We start from the raw sequence: 23,510 nt of genomic DNA on the forward strand, positions 1-23,510 counted from the left end.
TTAGAAAGTAGAAACCTCGCCCAGATATTATCTGAGCTGCAGCAATGAGCTGCAGGAAATTTTGCTATATTTGTATTTTTAAGTGGAGATATTTGTATTTATTACAGGTATTTTGTTACATTTTGAGTCTGTAATAACTGGCAATGAGTGTTGCATTTAAATCTAGACTTTGACCAGTCAGCAGTGGTTTTAACCTTGGAACTGTCCCGTGGACGCCATTTCTGCCTCTTTCTTATTGTTGAATCATGAACTCTGACCTTAACTGAAGCAAGTGAGGCCTGTATCTCTTTAGATGTTGTTCTGGGTTCTCTTGTGACCTGGATGAGTCGTCGATGCGCTCTACGAGTAGGTTCACCTCTGTTCCAGGTTTTCTCCATGTGTGGATAACGGCTCTCACTGTGGTTCACTGGAGTCCCAAAGTGTTAGAAATGGCTTCATAACTCTTTCCAGACTGATAGAAGTCACTGACTTTGTTTCTCCGCTGTTGCTTTTTGAGATCTTTCAGCTTACTTCACTTGGTTTCTGTTTAATTCATGCTTTCACAAGGGAAGACGATTAGTTTTCACTAGCTTTTATTTCTTAAATAAATGAAATTATCATGTAAAAGCTGTATTTTGTATTTACTCTGGTTATCTTTGTCTTACATTAAACTTAAAAAAACGTGACAAATATGCAAAAAAGAGAAACAGAAAGTAGGAAGGGGCAAATACCTTTTTTCACAGCACTCAGGGTTCAAAGTTATCAAGATTGACTCCAAGCCCATATATTTTACTGCATTCAGTTACTGCAGTTGCATTTTTGTTGCATGCGAAAGCATTTACACAAAATTAAACTGAGCTTGAACCACTCCAATAATTCTTGTTCCAGGACTCGTTAATTGACTAGGAAATACACACAAAACTGTTTTTCTGTAACTTCATTGTAAACACGAGAGACTGCTTCTGTAAGCTGTCTGTTTATAACTATGTTAATGACCAAAACTAGAGTAAAAAAAAAAGAAAGATGGCTCTTTCTTTGTAACAGGAATGAGAAAAATGAAAGATATTAACTATGCGTCAAACAGGAGGTCTGCGTATGAGGCCAGCTCAGAAATAAACTGGCATTTTTACATTTTTATGTAACGAGTGTGCTCATTAGTGATGCTTTTGATAGCATCTCATATAAAAGAGCTTCAGCACCAGCTTATTAATGTATTGGTTGGAATTACGCAAAACAAACTGATTCTCAAATACCAGGAAATGAAAAGAACGGCACACAAACCAGACTAGATAAAATAAGTTTTATTAGTTTTTCCTCACTGTGCTGCATATTGAAGTCCAACACGGAGAAGCCAAAGTATTAACAAGGTGCCCCTGAAGACAAAAGCATGCCAAAAAGTGTCTGAGAAGTCAGAAATGAAGAAAAAAACAAAATCAAGTGAGAGTTACAAAACAATATCAGGAGCTTAATGCCCACCGACAGCCACCCAAAGGTTATTAGTGCTCATTAAAAAGTGCCAGAGGGATAAGAGAGCCGAGAAAGTACAACAACTGCAGTTCGCTGGAAATAAATAACTTGTGGGAGTTGAAAAAAAGAGAAAGGAAAAACAAAACAATATTGCTTCTAATACGGTTAAAGTGCCATGAATGTACACCATCCATGCAATCCTTTCCAAGGCACTTGGGCTGAGTGAGCCAAACCAAATAAGAGCAGGCTGACGAGCACAATTAGGTTATGAGACATGATGACAGCAACGATAATCAAAACGCTCTCACAACAACTCATAACTTAGTAAACCAATAAAGGCAAAATGACAAAACAACTTCCACATTATCATATCGCATTACACAACGTGATCGAGCGGATCATTATTAGCATTCCTTTCATATAATGTTCCCTTTGTGAAGCTGAGATGAAGTGTATAAATGCTTGATGGAGAGAATTTAATGAGACTTTGGTTTCAGCGTGCGGGAACAGGCGGCAGTCATGTCAGTGTCCTCGGCTGCTTCCCCCTCCTCGAAAACAGGCACTTTACTCATTACTCAAAATAACAGGTGGTTCGGAATCAAAACAGCTTCTGGTGCGCTGTGAATAATCGCAATCGGAAAGCTTTCGGGCTACGAGAGAACAGTGTAAACGGCTTAAGAAGAATCAGTCTGCTGCCACACGTGTAAACAAATGCACGCGGGATGGGAGCTCGATCGGCGGGCACCTTTCCAAGCTGATGTGACCAAACCAACCCCGCGCTGATCTGTGGTAATACAGCATTTAAAGGAGGAAAGTGAAAACGTTTATACCGCGGCGCTGCACAACTTTAACATTATAATGATAACGAGAAATGAGAGTCTCTGCATGGACACGTTCAATAAACCCCCAACTGCATAAAGACTTAAGCGTCACACATCTGTCCTCTCCTGCTAACTACCTCCTCTGCTGGGCTGAGATTAAATGAAAGATATAGATTTTTATCCTAACCTAATAATCCCTATGAAAGCCTTACATAATTCAAATATCCTTTTTTTATGAAGACACTGGCTGGAACTCGATATTAGCATTGAAAAGCTGATTCATATAAAGTCTCCATTTAAAGAAATTCTACTTATTTTATTACTTATCAGCTTATAATAATAATATTCATAATAATAATCACTTCAAATCCTCCTTCCTCAATTAAAGTGAAACTATAAAGCTGAAGTTTTAGTTTTTACTTTGTTTTTAACACCTGAAAGAACTTTAGATTTTCCAGAAGATAAGAGAACGGATGAAAATCCCTTTATTTATCTGCCCATCAATCACACCAGCAGTGCTACGATAAATTAGATATTCATAGTTTCTCATTAAATAACTTTAATAAGTTTCCTTATTCTTTTAGTTTTGATAAACAACTTGGCAAAACCCCCACATATTAGCAATGCAACCTGTCGTCATGAGAGCTCACTACATAAATATAATATATAGTATATCTGCGGGTGTCTATCTGCACTCCTTTAATAGCCGTCGCACACAGTCGAGAACATTACCGAGCTAATGTGTTATATGTGAAGAGACATCCGAGTATCTAAGAAAATCAAGTTCACTCAAATCGCCTTTTTCATCACAGTGAGAGCTCTGTCAGAAACAATCGTTCCTTCCTGCTTTCAGAAGTATGAGCAGGCCACAAGAGCGATTAAGCTGAGGTCTCAACGCAACACAAAGTGTGGACTCGAAGGCTATTTTAACTAAGACATGTAGGCGGCTTCAGAAGGCATGAGTCAACTCCACGATGACCTCTCCCTCTCCAGAACTGGCGTTTATTTGAAGAGGCTGGGAGAATGAAGCCGCTTTCATCATGCAGGCTTTACCTGCTTCCGTACAGTAGTACGCCCACACGGCCAACGTGAGGCTTGGACTGCCGTTTGTTTCCTTCATAACGACTGGAAGTTTGGCTGAGATGCAGAGGGGCTGTGAGAGATCCTTAATGGAACCAGTAAGCACCTGATGGTCTAGCAGCCACTCGTTACCTTTAAAAAAACAAAAAACAAAACAAAACAGGAAGTGATGTCAAAGGACGTCCAACTTTTATGTACAGTGTACATGCCTTGCTGGTAAACTGGTAAACTCAGGCCAGGCATTAACCTCAATGTTACTTTGAGATGAAGCACCCAGTTAAGCATTGTTGCAGCACTCTGCACAGTCTCCCCCAGCGGCTTAGCGCACACTAGCACTGCTCAGGAACCTTTCCAGATACCAGTCTGATTGGTAGTTCTATCTCAACTCTGTAAGGATATGCTTCCAAAGTCTAGGACACTCTCAGAATTCCAGTATTGTGTCCAGAATTGGCCGGGCAAGGACTAATCTGGACTTTGCTTTGGGAAATATGAAGGAGGCCATAAATTTTGGACTTTTCATCATCAGCGTTTCTCTATCATGTCAAAAAGAAAAACAAGACTTTTTTTATACTCGCATACAATCTTTTTCTGGTATAAAGACATATTCAGGTTTAAAAGTGTGGTTAAACTCCTGTATAGTGACAGACAGTGAAGTTTACTTGTCAGGCACACTGAATATTGTGGGCTGTCCACGATGAACCCACAGATCCACTTCAAGAATGACATAAACTAAGCTCAATCCCCGGTTTGGTCACGTGTCCGCCTTAGTTCATCCATGTTTTGAAAGAACAGATGGCTTTGAATGAGAATAGCTGGCTGGCATCTCGATTTATTGCTGAACGTAGTGGGGTGCAGCCAGAGTGCTAGGGCTGACTCAAGCCTGCACAGTAAAACAGTCCCTCTGAAATATTAGGCCAAACTCACATACCCTTACTAAATCAAATAAAGAGTGGTTGAAGACATTCATTTTCTGAAACACAGGGAATATTTTTAGACACAAGTACACATCTGAAGCGACACGACCACTGAAAGATAAATGAAAGTCGAAAAGAATCACCGGAGCGTCAGCGGTGAGAAAATATCACGCCACAGAGACCACAGAACCCAAGCCAGCCGAGATTAATGAAGCTGATGTCTAACGCTGGGTCCCAGGGAAGCCATTTCTAAAAAGCCACTAAAAAAACAATTTAGATCTGGCGTGCACTTCTAAGTTGATCCATTAAAATCCCTGCCTCTGCTCTGATCTGATCAGCATAAGTCTAGACTGGGTATAATGGGACAGCGGGGGATCACATAACATAGCCTGGTAGCTAATTATGTGAACCAAGGCATGTCGTCTTATCGAAATGCTCTAAAAATAGCCTGCCGTTATCGAGGATTTCATGCTGCAGCGCTCAGGATGATGGAAACACTTTTGGTGCAAACGTAATGAACAGACCACAACTGTCACTAACATCACATCACATAAAAATAAAATCAAAAAAAAAATCACGTATCAATCGATCCTATGGTCCACACTACAATCTGAGAGAATTAGACTAAACCTCTTTAGAATATAAAATCATAAATTAAGCCATCCACGCCTCGTACCTCCTCGCTGGTGGTTTAAAAGAGCTTTGAGTGATTTAAGTATTTGTCTTTGTTTTAGCTGCGAACTATAAATTCCAGGTGTGGGCTGGCAGAGTGAGAATCTGCTTGTTGAACGGTGAAAACGACGTGCAGGCAGGTTAAGCATCCTTCACTTTTTGACAGATCAGAGACCAAAATAAAGTTTTGTAGGAGAGAATTAGAGGCTTCACTCCACAACGCGCTCATTCTAAGCACAGGGAGGACGTTTATGCTGCAGCCCTGACTCTGGTTGGTTACCCTGACGAACAGAGAAATAACTTGAGGAAAAGCATGCATTTTTTTTTTCAAACAAGCTGTTATACAAAGCAGCTGCTGTAAGCTGCCTCCTCACTGCTCTGCCACCTAAATCCTTCCACTTCTGGTTCCCAGCAGATATTTGTGAAGTCTTTGCCAAACACTGCTGGGGTTTTAGAATTCAATTAACCTCTCACCTGAACGGGAAAAAAAGTCCAATCAAAGCTTAGACGCAGCAGATCTGTCAGTCCTCGGGTTTACACACATTACAGTGATGTCTGTAGGCTGCTGTTTTAGTGCTTTTCTTCAGCCAACATGCAACAAAATAATTAACTTGCATTAGTCTGGCCCAGCAACACAATGGAAATACAGCATGTCTGACTAACTAGCTTAGAAATTACAGTAATAATAACAAAAAAAAAAGCCTAATTTCTGTGTCACAGCATCATGTAATTTTACCAAATAACTAATACAGTCAATCAGCTTCGAAAGGTTTTTGCTTTAAAGTGAGCTGAAGGTTCTCAATCAAGTCACAGAAGAATTACTAATTTTTTATATGCAGTGGTTAGCACTTTTCCCGCACAGCAAGAAGCTTCCTGGTTCAAATCTCCAGTGATGCTGGGGCCTTTGGTGCTTGCAGTTCGCATGTTTTCCCGGAGCCTGCCTGCGTTTTTCCAGCTTTTCCCCCACAGTCCAAAAACATGCACAACAGGTTAACTGGTGATTCTAAACTGACTGTGGATGTACAGTACTTACTAAAGAAGCATTATATAAATGAGTGTTTATAAGTGCTCTTTAGTTGAAACTGAGAAGTTGAATTTTGTCAACATTATCTCAAAATCAAAAACTTTTCGTGCAAAACTTTACTTAAAATTCCAAGTGTGTCCCTGTGAACATGTGCAGCTGTGTGGCAGAAGCTCATGGATGTAACATCAGTGACAGGATGAGGTGTCAATGATGGTCAAGACATCTTTCATGGGCATGAAGGCTAAACATGCTCAGAACATTTACATGCATGATACTTCATGTAACAGTGACTGAACTTTGTCTCACCCTCTGCTGAGAGTGCCCAGCAGCTGGGCGCCTCTTCAGTGAGTTTGGTCCCTTCTGGAAGTGACAGTGTGACAGACATGATGACAGTCTGGCCCGCAGTCACCGCTACTGGCGGCATTTCTTTCCTGGCAGCTGATTTAGGCAGCGTGGGGGCTTTGGTCGGACCCGAGGGCTTTGTAGGTACCGAATCTGTGCACTCGCGGGAGATGGGGAGCTGGATAAAAGAGAGATATGGGTGTTTGGATTAAACAAAAGCAAGGAGAAAGCTACCCTAACTTACAGTGTCCTGTCTTTGTCACCTTTAATTCAATCTCTTCTAGCGCAGAAGCTTTTAGGACAGATTAATTACACAAACGTGTACAAAATGTAAAGCACTTTCTCAAGGTTGGAACCACACTTTTCCTAAATACACACACGCACACACACACACAGGCAACGCACTCACCAGCGAGACAGTCTTGGAGGTCAGGTCCAGCACTTTGACTTGGTGGTTGTTGGTATCGGCCACGTAAAGCAGTTTTCCGCCGTCACCGACACAGATTCCTCCGGGTTCATTGAAGCAGGATTTGTTAAACTCTGGACCCAGAGTATCTCCAGCATCTCCTGTTCCTGCTAATGTGCTACACTGCTTTGTTTTTGGATCCACCACCTTGATCTGAGGAGAATCACAGGCACACACACACACACACACACACACACACACAAGATGTTGGTTATCACAAAAAAAAAATTTCCTGCCTGGAATTCAAAAGGAGTTTTAACCACTTTGGCATGAACTCAGTCACTTCAAGGAACTCATTACAGAACATAAGTGTTAAATTTGCACAGTACAGCTTTAAAATGCAGCCTTGTGACAATCATCTGTTACCTTGTGGTTGTAGGAGTCGGCTACATAGAGCAAGTTTTGTTCGGAAGCCCAGGCAACACCGAGAGGATGCTGGAGTTTGGCATCCACCCCTTTCCCGTCCATATCCCCAAAAGCAAAAAGGTTCTGTTTTGAACAATACAAAACACTGGTTAGAGAAAAAAACATATTATCGACTAAAATTACAAAACACCCTTAACTGCATTGAAAACGAGACAGGAAACTGAAGAAAGCCGAAGCCTTTTCTATCTTATGAATGATGAATTTTATACATAAAAAGATTAAGACTGTGAGATAAATCATTTTAGTTTTTTGTGTGTGCCATGATTCATTTGAAACAAGCATGACCAAACAGATAATCCCATCAACAACCAATTTGTAAGAAGCTGTGATAACATTTCGATAAATTGGTTATAATTTTGTATCAGCTCTGTAAATAACAACAGCAACAGAAAAGGACCATGATAACAATCTTCAAAGTCTCATGATTCTCCTGGCTCGCTGACTAAACAGCTACAAGGTGTTTACAACAACAAATCCTTGGAAATGTAAAATCCACTGAGTGAAAGCCAATAGGTTTAAATCCATTATCTAACTGCACAAGTGTGAGCTTGAAACATCTCAGCAACCCAACCAGACTTCAGCTGAAGAACGAGGTAAACAGAATTTGGTCGAGTTCAAAAAGGAGCTGGAGGACCTGGAGCATGCTCGTAGATGTTCTCAACATTAAAGGGGTTGTGCACCATGAATTCACCTCCCAGACTTGAGAATTTGCAATGCAGACAACCTAGACTGAAATGGGGAAAAAACGCAATCTTCAGTCACTGGTAATTAAACTAGCTAGATCCAGCTACGTGCAGCTTCATCCTCTACCCCCTGAAAATGGAAATCAGTATTTTGTTGCATGTGGCAAGACGACAGTAATCAGAAGAATGGTTGCCAAGGATGCAGAATTATTCTCGAGTGTGAATAAAGTGCTTTAAATGCTCAACTACAGTAGAAAAGTGTTACATAAGAAACAGTCCATTTACTATCAAAGACATGAAGTCAGCCGCCACATCAGAAGCAGTGCAAAAAAGATGCTGAATCTAAAATCAGATACGTTTTTTGATTTGGAAAATATGGAAAATAGGATGGAAAATAAAAGTCTAGTTTTTATTTTTATTTTAGTTAACTAAAATGTTTTTTCATCTCTACTTTCAGTTTAGTGTTAGCTAACTGTAATAACCTTACACTGGACTGCTTTGGGAAATGTCAAGGTGGGCATATATTTTGGACTTTTAACCATTTTTTCACCCGTTTTACAGCTTTTTCTACTGATAAACACCCCTCCCATGGCCATTCATACTACACCAAAGTAATAAAATAATAGAAAAACAGTTGTTCCCGTTTTCCCACCATCTACTGTAGAAATGTATGTATTTTTTCACAACAGATCCACAGTAAAAAAAAAGAACATTTTAAGAGTTGCACTGACAGATTTCTTTCACATACTACATCAGTGTTTCTCTCTCATGTAAAAAAACAAAAAAAAAAAACCAACAACACTGTTTTTTGTCATACTGTCTGTTATTATATTAAGATATCTCCAGGATTAAAGGTGCAGTTAAATCTCTGCACGGTGACTTACTCTTTATGTGTCCACAGTGTAAAATGAGTCTGACATCTCTGCTTTAGCTCAATTTGACAACTGATATTACTGTAAAAGTGCAAACATGAGAGGACGCCACCTCAGCTTCAATACTGTTTGGCTGTTCTAGATCAACTCCTTAAACATCTGTGGGCAGCTAATAGTTTCTCCCGGCTCTTCACCATGTTAAATAAACTGTATATGACTCTCTAGTTAATTACTTCCTGCTCTCATGGGGACTTACAAGCTTGTGACTTTCCAAAAATACACCAGTGCGGCAAGACAAAGAAACTACAGCAGAGCTGCTGTAAGGGCATGAAGGTATGCACCAACATTGTTTTTCAGGCTTTCCTTTAGCAACAAACAAGAGGGTCTGTGTTTACTTGTTTCTCTTTAAAGGAAAAAAACCCCATATTTTTATGCATACAAAAATAGCCCTAAACTCTGCGTGAGTGCCTAACAATGATTCATATTTGTGCAACATTTTTCTTCATAATTGTCCTAATGTTTTGTGTGGCTGGAAATGTGGCAGACTAATGTGCAGGTTTCACACTGTGTGTTTTGCGTTGATGTATGGTGACAGAGCCAAGCACAGGACACATCATTATTGAAAGTGCCGCACAAGGTTATTCTGCTCCTACAGTCTGCTTCGGAAATGGACTTTTAATTTGTCTCCACAAGTTCATCTGCGCTGGCTTTTTCTTTCTATAAGAAGTTCACCTTTTAAAGTAGCAATAAAAATGGACAATATGGCAAACAACAAGTTGATAAATTATGTGCACTATATCATGCTGGTCTGTGAAACTTCATTAAGAGATGCTGTAACTGTTTGTTTCAAACCACATGAGCATTATAACTGGAAATAAGGATACTTGAAAAGGTATCTAGCAGAGGGAAGATGATGATGAATGGTAAATAAAGCTTTTTTTACACTATTAATTCATTCTTCCCCCATTTACTGTACACCCACCAGTGGGTCTCTCTCTCCTCCGACCAGCAACTTGACGGCTCCATCCTTCAGCGCCAGCGTTCGGATGGTGCTGCTTTCGCTATCAGCCACATACATGCAGCTCCAGGGCTCCTCTGGGGCTAAAGCCAGGCCTGAAGGCTGGGCAAAGCCTGCCTTGTGAGGGTAGGCGTTGTTCCGGTTCTCTTCGTTGCCGCTGCCCGCCCATCGCACACAAATCCCTGCCTTGGACTCGCTGTTCAAATGGCAAGACAATGTCATTAAATACTAGAATGGACTTCCTGATGGACAGAGTTCCAAAAAGGAGAAAATCTGTTTGTTTTTTGTTTTTTTTAATAAAAACAAGACTGAGATTTTATCTCCTGTTTATTTGCGGTAATTAAAAAAGATTATTACATAATGTGACCTCCTGTGAAACTTCCGACCACGGAAGACACACAAGAAGAGGAATCCATTTTCACAGTTTTAAAAGGAGAATTACAACCATGTCATTATATTATCAGAATATGTTTCGAAGTGGCCATGGCAGTCATGTACTGGTCTCTCACCTTCCTTTGGGCAGTTTTCCATCAGCTAGGAACAAAGCCCAGATCTGGTGAGTCCCTGCCATGGCTATCCACAGCACGTTGTCTTCATCGCCGCCTACACATGAAAATAAAACGCAAAAAAACCCCACAGGATAAATATGGGAGCAGGAACTGGTGTCAGTGCTCTTGGCCATCTACCAGTCAGCCTCAGTATCATTCAACAACTACTGTGATATTTGTCCTTCGTTGTTGAGCTATGTTCTTGAGGTGTGTTTGGGACTACAGTCTGCTCAAACACAAGGACAAAATGTGTTTTTTTTCAAAGTAAAAGTAAGAAATAGATTTTTTTTTTCCAGGCAGCAAAATTATTTTTGCAAACTCCCCCTCTCCCGATCTGCTGATTGCTCAGCGTCAGAACTGAGTCAAAATATGGAGCCGTGCAGGTTTAAGACACACAGCAGCCTCTCTGACAAAGGCCATATGCACTCAGCAGATACAATACTGCCACTGTGATGAACGCACAAGCCTTACAGACATGCACGATCTCTGTTGTATTTTTAATGCGGGGCAAAGTTCAGCCTTTCTTGATCAAAACGGGTGGACTGTCAGGGATACATACTTGACTCAAAGCCAGTCTAGCACTTTATAGTTCAAAAGGTGTGGGATCCTCTTGATTTGGTTGAATAATTTATTCATCCACATCTTGAATAAATCATGACTATGTGGATGTGTGTTTGGACGTTCTCTCAGAAGACAATGTCAGGGTACATCCATACTAATAAGAGTTTTTTTTTTTTTTTTTTTAAACACTCACTGTTTAAACCATACGGGTGGTGTTTAAGGAGAGATTTAGTCAGAACAGGCAGAACCTGAAAACATCTTTGCTTTCTGACTGGGTCAATGAAGCCAAAATATTAAACACACACATTTACTTAATTTCATCTTTTGAATATGCCTCTCCCATGTAATTGATAACGCTCTTCATATCACTCTGGGTTGATGTATTTGCTTTTCCATGAGTCCCAATCTGTTTTCTGCTGCCATGAACACCTTCTGTGTGTTGCTTTGAGTAACAGTTCCCCATCTTTCTAGGTCCAAGCAAAGAAATCTTTGTTTTATTTTTGCTTCCTTCATAGTATTTTCTTCAAGCACCCAGCCCTTCACTTCCTGTTTACCATGGTAAATGCATACCTTTCCCAGGGATGTTAGCACAGACAGAGAGTACTTGCAAAATTGAGCCATTTGGTACTTATAGAAGTGCCGAATGGCTCATTTTTATGGAAATTATTTTAATATTAAAAGACTGCTTTAAATTTTAAATGTATTAGTCAGGGTGTACTGAAGTTAAAGGTTCTGAGACCAGCTTAAAACCAGCTGGCTGTGGCATAAATCAACCTGAGGCAAAAAATTTACTGCGGTAGCCCTGAAATCTTCTATGCTTAACACTTTCAATTAAGAAGATTTGTATAAATCACACAAACACATACCTCTACATTATGAATCGTTGAGAACAGCGCTTGCCAGAGGCAAAATAAACACCTCTGTCCAGACATACAGTTTCATTCTTTGTTTCTTTTACTGAAGGACACAATTTATGGGGACAGTTTCCTTCAAATGCAACCGCAAGATCTTACAAGAGGTGTTTAATGTTCAAGAAAAAAATAATTAATTAAATCAGTCTGCTGGTAACAAAGTAACAAACAAAGTAACAAATTTAGTTTGTCACATTTTTAAATCACAAGGAGAGCAAATAGATAAACAAACTGACTTGTATTTTTCTCCTAGGGTGAAGAAAAATAGATAATCAATGTGGAATAACAAGTGTATATGAGAGTCTGAGCTGACTGATTATTAATCTAAATTCCACATTAATGACGCTTCATGACAACAAGATATTCACCAAAAAGAGTTTAAAAGAAAAAAGATTCCCACTTGAATTTAAAAATAAAAGTATTGTATGAAATTAATAAGCTATTAATAATCAAGTGTATAAATAAATGCTCAAGAGAAAATAATTAAAAGGCAGGGATAAGGAGGATTTGATGTTTTAAGGAGAAATAGAAGTTTTATATTACATTGTATAAGTGTAAACGAATGTGTCATCTAGTGTATTTGTGCCCTGAATACTAAAAGCTTGTTTTGAAGGTGAATCTTCTAAGACTCATACAAGGCAGAAAGGCAATTAAAGTTCCTCACTGGCAGTGCCAAGCATCACATCCCAAGGAGAGCTGATTGGCTGCTGTGGTCCCATAGCCCCGCCCTCTTTGTCTGTCCCTTGAGTGCCTACTCCAGCCAGAGTGCTGACTTTTCCCTCTAACAGGTCGATCTACAAACAGATGCAGACACAGATGGTTTATTATTATTATTTATTATGGTTGATAAATATCAACAAAGACTTGAAAAAAATACTTTTTAAAACTAAAATTATTAAGACAACCTTTCGAATCAAGTGGTTTTCCGTGTCAGCCACGTATACAGTGTCCCCTTTAATGGCCACACCCTGAGGGGAGTTAAAGGAAGCTTCAGACACGTCGCCATCTTTTCTCCCGCTTTCAGGCCCTGTGACAAAAGGAAAAACCCAGCACTGATTAAAGCTTTCGATCACTTAAAGGTAATAATAAGCTCCAAATATTTATTTTTCATAATAAAATTCAGACATGTCAATATTAAATTTTTAAAAAATGAATCAGAGTGGAATAATTATTTTTATTCATGACTATTCGTATGACAATTATTGCTATTTAGTCTCAGCAAAGAAGAAACTTCCTTCTTTGCTGAAACTAAATAGGAGAAAACTTCAGAATCACGTCACGCTCTGCAGCTCGGCAAACCTTTCTTATGCGTGCACAGAGCTGACGTCAACAACACAAAAATAAAACCAATCCTCAATTTTCTCTCCTCATTTGTCCACTCTAGGTCAGTGCCAGTTCCCAGCATGTACAAGTCCCTGCTGCTGCCAACCTCTCTGCTGGTCTGGGGACATCAGCCTAACTGCCATGTGGCTCCTCTGAGGGTTGTTGAGGCAGTTGCATAATGCTAAAATGTCATCATTGGCTAAATATTGCTGTTGAACTTTTACAGATCTCACTTATTACAACACAATAGTTTTTGTATTTAATGGCCATCTAAATTGGAGCTCGTTACATCATGCCCATTTGTTGTTGTTGTTTTAAAAATGCATTGGTGTGAAGTCTCTTACCTCCTATGACATGTAGCAGGTCTCCAGTAGAAGACACCACCAGTATTCTGTGATGTCCTGTGTCTGCTATGACAAGCCTTTTAGTACTGTTGTCTATAGCCACCTTTCCAGGAAAAGAAAGGATGCTGGGTGGCAGGGCGTCTTTGTACAGCTTGATTCCCACTGTGTGAGCCTTGAGCAGACCACGCACCCCATAATAACGCAGAGCGCAGTCAGTGAAAAGCATCAGCCTGTCACGGTGGCCCTCACCCACCAGGGAGAAGAGCAAGTTGCCACGTGGTCCAAGTAGGACCAGCGTGGGCCAGCAGGAGATCTCCAGTTCATGCCAGAGACTCGCCTCGCTGTCGTTTACCACGGGGTGGCAGATGTCGTAGCGGAGCACAGCGCTTCGGATGTTGTCCAGGACCTTTGAGAACATGTGCAAAAATGGTGATGAGTTCAAGTGTTGTCCTTCAATAAGGCTCCACCTGAATTTATCAAAAAGTTCAGAAACTTTTCCAAGTCTTTTAGAAAAGTCTGCATGTAGCAAAAACGTTACAAAGCTCTTACTTAGTGATTTAACTATCCCCCCAAATTACAGGAGCACAAAATACTGGTATTCAGGACAGCCCTTTTATAAGTAAAGCTTTTGCTGTTAAGTTGAAAGTCATCTTTTAAAAGACTAACTGCCCTTTACAATGATTTTAAACAACACACAGGTTGACACATTTTGTATCAAAACACCCAAATTTTTAAACGAGTGAAATGCTGAAACATGACGTACATCATTTTTTGAAGATTAAAGGTTTAATTGTAAAGAAGCTCTGGATTTCCACTTTTAGTTTAAGCTTTGGATTTCATCTACATTTTTAGTTAAGCAGGGTAAACCAACATAAAGATCTATTCATGAAAAGCACATAATTTCAAAGATTAGAAAAGTGGGAAAATCTGCAAGAGACATTTCAAAAACATCGGGCACATCCAGTGGAGCAATATGGAATGTCCTGAAAGAGACGGAAACCACCGAAGTACTGACCAACAGGCATTTAAACAGGCATCCAAGGAAAACAGGGGCAACTGATGACAGAGACAAATGGTGAGAACAGTAAAGAAAAAAATAAATAAAATAAAAGTGCATAACATTATGAACAACCGCCAAAGAAAAGTGGCGAAGATTAACAATATAGAGGTCTTACTGCAAAACACAAACTGCTTATTAGCTGTAATGAAACTGGCAAAAATGTGCAGAGAAGAGTCAGTTGGAGACAGTTTGGGACCAAAGGCTTCTGGACTTACGAAACAGCGATTTCAACTGTGAAAGTGCTTGAAAGTATGAAGAAAGAAGGCATCTGTTCATGATCCTAAACAATAAAAGCTCATCTGTGCAGCATGGTTGAGGTTGTTTCATGCCCTGGGTTTACATGGCCGCTAATGGAACAAGCTAACACATTTTTATCGAGAATCTCCTGATGATCACGATGGTAGTAACAGAGTAATTGCCTACATCTACAGAAACACTTTGTCTTCTGACTTACGAAGAAATGCATCCATACATTTGGCCACATTATCGACGGGAGATTATTTAGGGTTTTGGAGTCAAAAATCCAAATTTGAATCCATATGAAAATACATTTTACCTCCTGAAGAGAAGACTGAAGAAGCAAAACCCCACAGACCAATAAAGAAACAAGAAATATGATGCAATTGCATATTGATGCATATTGATGCAGTTATTGCAAACATGGATGCAGTAATCAAATATGAAATATTTTGGCTTTAAGTTACTTGCAAAGATTGCAACACTTTAACTGGGAGGTTTAATACAATGATACCATTATACCATTACCAACTTATTACTGTGATATTACCCATTTATTACAAACTATAACAGGGTACAGAGCCCATCTATGTAGAGCAAATTACATATACAGTTTTTCTGCATCAGAACGCTACAAATGACTTTCCATGAGCTTAGATATCATTGTAAACCATATAATATCCAGATATTTTGTTGTTTTAATTTGTAAAACTTTGCCTGCCTGTTTGTTTTTGATAAAAAGTAGGGTAAGTACTATGCATATGAAGCATAATTTATTTCCTCGCAGTTGGAGAGTACAGATTATTCCCCTGCCAAGTTGGCAAAAGATTTCATTAAAAAAAACAAACAAAAGGGAGCCAATAGCAGAAAATTAAGAGGAATATCTGAAGAACAGAGTTTCTGGTCCGGGATTGATAAAGAAAGTAAGTTCTTGCAATTTTTATATGCTGCCAAAATCTTATTCTCCTGTTTGTATACAGGTATAAAACTTCAAATTAACACCCTGGCTCCTACAGCCCTCTTTTTACTTGGAGTAATTTAAACAAAGTATAAATTCATCGGTATACATGTAGATACTTTTGAAGTATTAAAGAAAAAAAAAAGCAAAAGTTTCCCCTAAAAGTTTCCAAAAAACCCAAAACATACCTTTTCATTGGGGAATTTGGCAGAGTGCACACCAACAATAACCAACCCATCTGAAAAAGAGATTAAACAGCGAACAGTGAGCGTTTAGGCAGAAAGGTGTTGCATAAGACACACATGTCACAAACGTACATGCAAAGATGCACTAAGCACAATGATTTTTCCACTGTAAAATTTAAGAGACCTTCTATGTAAACCAACCAACCCTCAAGCATAACACATTGCAGGTTTAAGTGAGGTTTCTGGAAAAGCCATTTCTCAGTAATCATCAAAGATAAGTAAACACTATGCTTATTATACAGCTAAAGACAGAAAGTGGTTATAATTTGTGACTTTGTACAAGGGCTGCAGACTTTCAAATGTTATGCAACTGAATTGCCTAGAACTATGAATGTAACAGGCTGGTGATGTTATTTTAAACACATGCTTTTGTGGCACTAAAACTCTCCAAAGAGTCCACAGATAGCAGATATCTTGATTAGTTTCCTTCCTTCCTTACAATCATTGTAAAACTCTCTATCGAAACAGTCACTTTTGTACTTCTGTCATTCCTTAAATCAAAAACTCGACAATACGCTGGGTAAACAGAGCCCGAGCGGAGCGGCAGAAAAGTCAAAGCTACCTTGTCGCTCTGAAAATGCTTTATTCACAGGGAATCGAGCGTGATCACAGATTTTAAAAAATAAAAAAGATTTCTAACAAGTTTGATTTTGTGCAGTTTCTACTATTTACAATTTGATTGCATGCAACTGTACACAGAGCAAAACAACTTTCTAAATGGAAAAAAAGACTTGTTTTCATTAATAGAGTTACACAAGAAACAGCAAAAGAGCAACTTTCAGTGACAAGGCACTTTCAAAACACTACACACTATTTATTTAAAAAGGCGTGAATCCCATGTTTAATTTCATTATAAGGCACTGATTTGAGGGAACTAAAAGCTACAGCAAGTTTTCTGATATCTTGTTCCAGATATATGGAGTAGAGCTGGGCGATATATCGAGTTTTAAAAAAATATCGATATATTTTTATACGAGATATAAGATGTGACAATATCTTTTATATCGATATAGTCTATGTTACGTTAAAGCTATACTTGTGGAGCCGCAAGTTTGCCTCTCTTTCGTCCACTTTTGTCTTTACGCAACGTTACTCGGCCTCGCCCCTCCTTCACTGAATACAACTCCCCCTCCTCCCCCATCGCTTCACCTGCAGGAAGCGACAAGACGGACACGGCAAATCTCCGTTAATGAGTTACTGCGCATCGACCCGTGCGTGGGGCTGGACGCCGTCAACGTGTTAGCTAGCTAACCACGCTAACGAGCTAACCACGCTAACGCCATGCAGCCCAGAGGCGCTGCACAGCCTAAAATCCTTTCATTTTCTCAAAAGTTGACAGCGCGCCTTATGTATGAATTCTGGTTGTGCTTGATGGCTGCGAACCGATTTTATGTGGTACACAGCGCTCAGCAATCTGTCAAAAAATGTTTTAGTACGACTTTGGTAAGCTACGGAGCTGCACCGCTTGATGGACTGTCAGAGCATTACGGCTACCGAGGAGCCTCGCGGAGTGATACGTACTGTGCTTCAACGTAATATTACCCTACTGTGTATAAGGACCATAAATGGCACCTGTTAAGAGACGTGGTTACGAAGAGGATTTCAAACTCAATGCTGTCAGTCACAGAGTAGAAGTTGGGAACAGAGCAGCTGTGAAATCTGTCTTTGTTATTGTGCTCAGCGTCTTTTAGTTTACATTTTGACTGCACAATTGTGAGCTTTTTGTTATGCACAAAAACAACATTGTTTTCTTTTATTTATGGAGCATTATTATTTAATAAATGCTCATAATTTATTTTTGAGTAAATTTTATGTACATCTATGCTCTATGTTAATAAAAGTGCCTGTGTGACATCTGGGACACAGCTTTGACTAAGAACTCTCTTTTTGTTCTTACTTTATGGCTTTAAAAAAAAAAAAATCGAGATATATATCTTATATCGCCATCTAGGTAAAAAATATCGAGATATGAATTTTGGGTCATATCGCCCAGCCCTAATATGGAGCATAAAATTCTATGTGGCTTTTTCACTTTAGATTTTAATCCCAGGGACAGCCCTGAGCTGTTCAGGGCTTTAATAACCAACAAATTACAAAGCATCTAAAAACTATACAGTTGCATTAGTTCATATTTTTTAACACACACACAAAAAAAAAAATGCATTTCATAAATGAACCCCACCAACGCTCAAACTCGACACGGTCTGCAGCGGATTTCGTCACCCGCGGCCTCTGCCAAGCAGCGTAGCGCCGGCACAGATTGCAGTGACGATGGGTGGGTCGGGGTGGACTGTGGAGTGACTGGACAGGGTGGCTCCCACACCTCAGTGACAACAGCAGCAAACAGAATGTACCCATAGCGGTGCCAGAGATAAGGCAAGTACGATAATGTGTGGTGGCACTGCAGTCTGCGTGTGTGTGTCTTTTATGTAATGTTCAACTCACAAATGAATTTCAAGTGGCACATCTTCCTCAGATGATACAACATTTGAATGTAAATAAATGTAATGCCTGTTTGTCATCATACAAGTTTGATTATATTTTCAGTGATATCTTTTATGCACTTTCTCATTAGGTCCATGAATCTATTATTTATTGTATGCAGCACTTTGTCTGCACTCCCCTGTAGTTTGTACCTATAACAAGAAAAAAAGAGCTAATTTAATCCTTTTTAAGACCTCTCAAGACTTATAGATAGCCTGTTTAAAGGGCCATTAAAATGCCAGAGATTATGCTTTACATGGAGTTGCTATATATAACTGTTCTCAAACATTATTGCAGCCCTGAACATTTCTAGATATTACTTCAGAGCTGCATGTGAGAATGTAAGGCCATCAGTCATGATTTTAATGCATTTGGGAATTGTGAATGCATAAGTACAAAACAATAAACTACAGAGGGGCAGATGTATGCTGTACCTATGCTTACTTAAACTGAGTCTTGAAAGTATTTTTAGCTACTGTCGCTTCACAGCTGAGATAAGGGTCTACATGCCTAAGGAAAAGAAGCAGTTTCCCTGCTCCAACGAATATGGCCCTGAGATGCTGCTCCACAACACATGACCACAGGACCAATTTAAATCGTGTACCTCCACTGAGGCCCAGTGCAGCTGAAGTGTGACTTTAAGAATACACTATAAATTCCTGCAGTGCTTTACTTGATCTTCCACCCATTCAACAGTAACCAAATAACGAGCAAATTCTATACTTTAAACTGTCCTGTAGCAAGTCAAAGCTAATGGTATAAGCATTTTTTAACCATATTGTTTTTACACACTAAAGACAATGAAACTGAATTATCCTGTTTGATGCTGAGCACCATGTGATCTGCCAGTGCCCAATGAGAAACTCACTGCAATGAAAAAATGCAGTTTCTCCAGAATCTATGAGATAATGTCAAGAAATTATACTGTAAGTGACAACATCCATCAATGAAGTGTGTTATGAAAACACACCCAGGTCATCACCTGCTTACACCTTTGCCTTTGGGGGAAGAGATACCGCACCATCAAAACCTGCATAAAGAGACTAAAAAGCAGCTTCTTCCCCGAGGCTGTGGCATCCATTATATGTCGCAGCCATTAGACGATATTGTTATTGTTGATAAATCTCAACCCTAAACCAGTGTAAGTTTTCTAATCTGAGCTTAATAATAAGCTACTGCAAACTCTGAATACACATAACTGAGTCATTGGACTTCATGCAGGAGGGCAGTGGTTAGCACTGTTGCCTGACAGGGTGTTTCCTGGCTTTAGCCCAATACCAAGTGGGATCGCCTCTAGCCTCAATGACCCTAAGCTGGATAAGCAGTTAAGAAAATAAATGGATGGGTGGATGAGTGAATTATTGACCCACACAGGGCACATCATTAATAGACATTCCCATAATTATTTTCAAAAAAAAAAGATGTTTAATTATGTTTGGTAACAGGCCCCCGACAAAAGCACAATCTTTTCTGGTTTGAGAACAGTGCTAAAAACCAGCCCCAAATATTTTTGATTTAAATCTTCACTGGGTATGACAGAGCTTGAGGTTGAGTGCCACTGGAGGGAACCACTCATTGTTGCTTTCATTCTTGACGTTTATCATTTCGTTTCAATCTGCCATCGCCTGTCACAGATACAAGCCATTTCACTCACAAACATGATGTTCTTGATAAGGCAGGTTAGGGTTGAAATTCACACGAACTATCTGACTTTAGCCTTTTTTCTTTAGCAATGTGCTGAAATTGATTTACTTGGGAACATCATGCACAAGAACGCACGTCAGATATATTTCCTATCAAACAGGCAAAAGACAAACACGTGAATGAGGAAAGATGGATAAAACATGCTTTTCCAGGATGGCAGATGGATAGATGGAAAAAAATGAATGAATATCAAGCAAAGCATTACGCAGCATTACGTTATATTTAATGTGGACAGCAAGGAAAGCGATGAGCAGGGTTTTTTTTTTTTAAACAATACACAGTTTTTCTACTTTAGGATTTTCCTGGAGCTGATTAAATTAGCTGTATGGAAAGTACCTCGTAGTTAGTAGAGTATGTGCAAACCTTTTACAGAGTGTCTCTTCTCTAGTTGATGCAGGTCAGGAAGGATGTGGATGCAGTTGATGCAGCAGTAAGTGAAGAAATCCAGCAGCACCACTTTACCAGCCAGTTCCTTGTTTAAAGAGAGAGGCCCCTCCGTGTTCAGCCACTCTAAGCCTGGAGCAAATCACAGAGTGGAAAATGATGTTGTCATCTTTTTAATCATGTTTAGTCACGGTGTAGGCAAATGCTTTACACTACCATCCTAGAAGGGCTATGGATATAGTAACAAAACACCTAAAAGGCATATCTGTGGTTGGGCCTGACACAGCGTTTGTGTCACATGGGAGAAAAAGTTGGATAGTTTGATCGATCAAAGCAGTGACTTGAAAGTTCTCGTGGCCCAAGTGTTATGTTAAATACCATAAAAAGTGTTTTTGTTGTAGATTTAGATCAGCTTGTTTCACACTTCTTTCATGTGCACTCTAAATTGTGCCTGATAGCATTTGTCACGCTTAACTCGTGCACATTTGATAAGTTTACTGTCACACTTTACAGCATGGTGACTATCAAAATCCAGTACAGAGTGAAAGAGTAATACCCCTACCTAAATTTTCCATTGATAATCTTCTCAAGACTTAACCTTTCAAAGAAATGTACGAAAGAAGAAGAACAAAACAAATCACATTGATTCATAATCATATCAGCCAATGGGGTACCTATGTATAGATGTGTGCTTTTTTAGTGATGAATCTAGTTAACATTTATTATCTTTCAGTGTTTAGCCCCAAAGGGTTTTTTTGGCTACACAAATCTCCACTTCATCTCCTTTTTTAGATCTCTTAAGTGCACTTCCACACGGTGTTTTGCAAAAAAGCTTCATGACACCTTGTTCTTGTTGATGAGATAATTCTTTAGAACTCCAACAGTATGTTTGAATTGTTGCTGCAGAATGAATTTGGGACCGATCATATGCCTCGCTGTTGGTATGCTGCAGCAGATAAGAATCTACCCCCCCAAAAAGAAACAAACAAAAAAACAAAACAAAACAAAAAATCACATGCATAAAAGATTAGCACAGTACGGAGCAGCTTAAAGGCTCCTTTTCTTCTTTATCTCTGACTGCGTAGAACAGAGTTCAATTAGATAAATTTAGATGAATTCTGAATTAAGAAAAAAAAAAGAAGCACGTGTTGTGGGGACCTTGTTATGTTCACATTGAGCCTTGTGTGACTCTAGCATTTGATGTTCTAACAGTAGATCACCACCTACTGGTGTGGTGAAATATTGTCAATATGCTGCATCCCTCAGCAGCAGACCCAAGTTTCCCACAACTAAACTTTAATTACATTAGCAATTAATTGGGGGGCAATATATACAATATTTAGTTAAATGCATTTGTTTTATTTTTTGTTTAGAATAGAATAGAATAGGATTTGATTGTTTTTATATTCTTATGCATATAAAAGACAAGTGGATGCTGTTCCGACTATTAAAACCAAGGAACCCTGCATGTTCAGTGGCTAACAACTTATGCCCAACAACTTATCCACTTATGTAAACTAGGGCTAATCAGATTGCAAAACATTGACTCAATATGTGAGATGGTGGTAAAGCTCAAAAAGATTTTTAGCTTTCTGACCATTCAAGTACAGAAAAGATCAGATGCACTCCATCTTGTGGATCTAGAGAAAGCATATGACAGGGTGCCAACACAGGAACTATGGTGCCACATGAGAAAGTGAAGAGTGACAGAGAAGTTTGTGAGGGTGGCGCAGGGTACGTCTAAGAACAGTGTGCAGCAGTTGAGATATATAGGTTAAAGTTTCATCAGGGATTGGCTCAGAGCCCCTTCTTGTTTACAGTGGTGATGGATAGGTTAACAGATGAGGTCAGGCATGGACTATGATACTTGCAGACGACACTGTAATCTATAAGGTGTCGAGATAGTGAAGGTGGATGAGTTTAAATACTTTGGGACAACCATCCAAAACAGCGGACAGTGCACAAGAGTGGTAAAGAAGATAGGGTGGAGTGGGTGGAGACGAGTGACTCGGGTGATTTGTGACAGAAGGATAATAGCAAGAATGAAAAGGAAGGTTTACAAGATATTAGTGAGCCCTACTGTGAAGTACTGCATTGACAAAATGACATATTTTACATATTATTAAATTACATGAATGCCTGTAATTTTTCTTCCTCTTCCGGAATAGATAAGGTAGCTAGCTAATTAATTGACAGACTATGAAGAACTTGTGTTTAAGGGTTACAAGGCGTGTGGTGCTGTAACGTTAGCTTTTAAAAGGAAAGAGAGCTCTTCCTAAGTAGACTGCAATTGTCCAACATTCTTAATGTATATATGAATGAACATGCCGAGTCCTGTAGTGACGAGCAGAGTTGGCAAACTCAAGTCAAACTGCTACGAAAGAGAGGCGAAGTGTTTAAGCTAAAGCTCTAACCTGTCTGGAAATCGGGTATCTTCAGGTCCTCTCTCTCGTCTAACTTTTTTAGATATTGTTGAACGAGATCTTCTTTTTCTTGCTGTGTTGCAGCGTCATCTAAGGCGTTATCCAGCTGACTTTGGACAGGAAACAGTGTAGAGACGCTGCACCGGGACGCCATGTTTCAAGCAACAACCAGCTAGCTCGGTAAAGCAGCGAGGAGATTCATACCGCGGATTTCGACACAATAGCAAAAAATGTTATCGACTATAAGGGTTCTAAAAGAGTTTCAGTTTCAATTATCCGAATTAAATACCCTCTAAAATAGGGTTCTTATTTTTTTCAGCCTTCAAATCAAACAATTGGCTAAATTAATCGTTTAAAACGTGTAGAAAGTGTTGTTGTCCCTTCCTAGTTGTTTTTACTCCATTCATTGTAGCATAGTGGCGGTAAGTCCTGCTGTTGACATGTTATTAAACGGTGTGTCAAGAAGGAAAATTTCTCCATTTCGTTGTTAAATAATGAGGTTGAACTGTTTATCAGTAACAAATATCCGCAGTGTATTATATAATATATAAGGAAGTTGTCAGT

General features: G+C 39.4%; 1 protein-coding gene across 2 annotated transcripts; it reads right to left on the minus strand.

The window, feature by feature from the left end:
- Nucleotides 1-1,262: 1,262 nt before the first annotated feature.
- Nucleotides 1,263-23,274, minus strand: nhlrc2 (NHL repeat containing 2). 2 transcript variants are annotated; one of them, XM_026163109.1, is made up of 13 exons: nucleotides 22,938-23,274; nucleotides 20,503-20,655; nucleotides 15,895-15,944; nucleotides 13,452-13,857; nucleotides 12,690-12,811; nucleotides 12,449-12,578; nucleotides 10,274-10,367; nucleotides 9,729-9,960; nucleotides 7,132-7,254; nucleotides 6,709-6,918; nucleotides 6,264-6,477; nucleotides 3,188-3,479; nucleotides 1,263-3,042 (listed from the first exon to the last, which is right to left on the minus strand). In XM_026163109.1, exons 1-12 carry the CDS (start codon nucleotides 23,098-23,100, stop codon nucleotides 3,217-3,219), a joined length of 2,160 nt encoding a protein of 719 aa, XP_026018894.1. In that variant the 5' UTR covers nucleotides 23,101-23,274; the 3' UTR covers nucleotides 1,263-3,042; nucleotides 3,188-3,216. The 2 variants fall into 2 exon arrangements, with proteins under 2 accessions (XP_026018894.1, XP_026018893.1); XM_026163108.1 differs by having other exon boundaries at nucleotides 1,263-3,479.
- Nucleotides 23,275-23,510: the final 236 nt, after the last annotated feature.

This window comes from Astatotilapia calliptera, chromosome 3, assembly GCF_900246225.1.
Source record: "Astatotilapia calliptera chromosome 3, fAstCal1.2, whole genome shotgun sequence".
Lineage (NCBI taxonomy): Eukaryota > Metazoa > Chordata > Actinopteri > Cichliformes > Cichlidae > Astatotilapia > Astatotilapia calliptera.

Bases quoted from the DNA above. Each gene is read 5' to 3' on its own strand.
- nhlrc2 (XM_026163109.1), bottom strand. From the start codon at position 23,100: ATGGCGTCCCGGTGCAGCGTCTCTACACTGTTTCCTGTCCAAAGTCAG. The intron at 20,656-22,937 runs GTTAGAGCTTTA...GATTTGCTCCAG, and splicing joins GATACCCGATTTCCAGACAG to GCTTAGAGTGGCTGAACACG. The intron at 9,961-10,273 runs GTGAGAGACCAG...CCATTTGAACAG, and splicing joins GGAAAACTGCCCAAAGGAAG to CGAGTCCAAGGCAGGGATTT.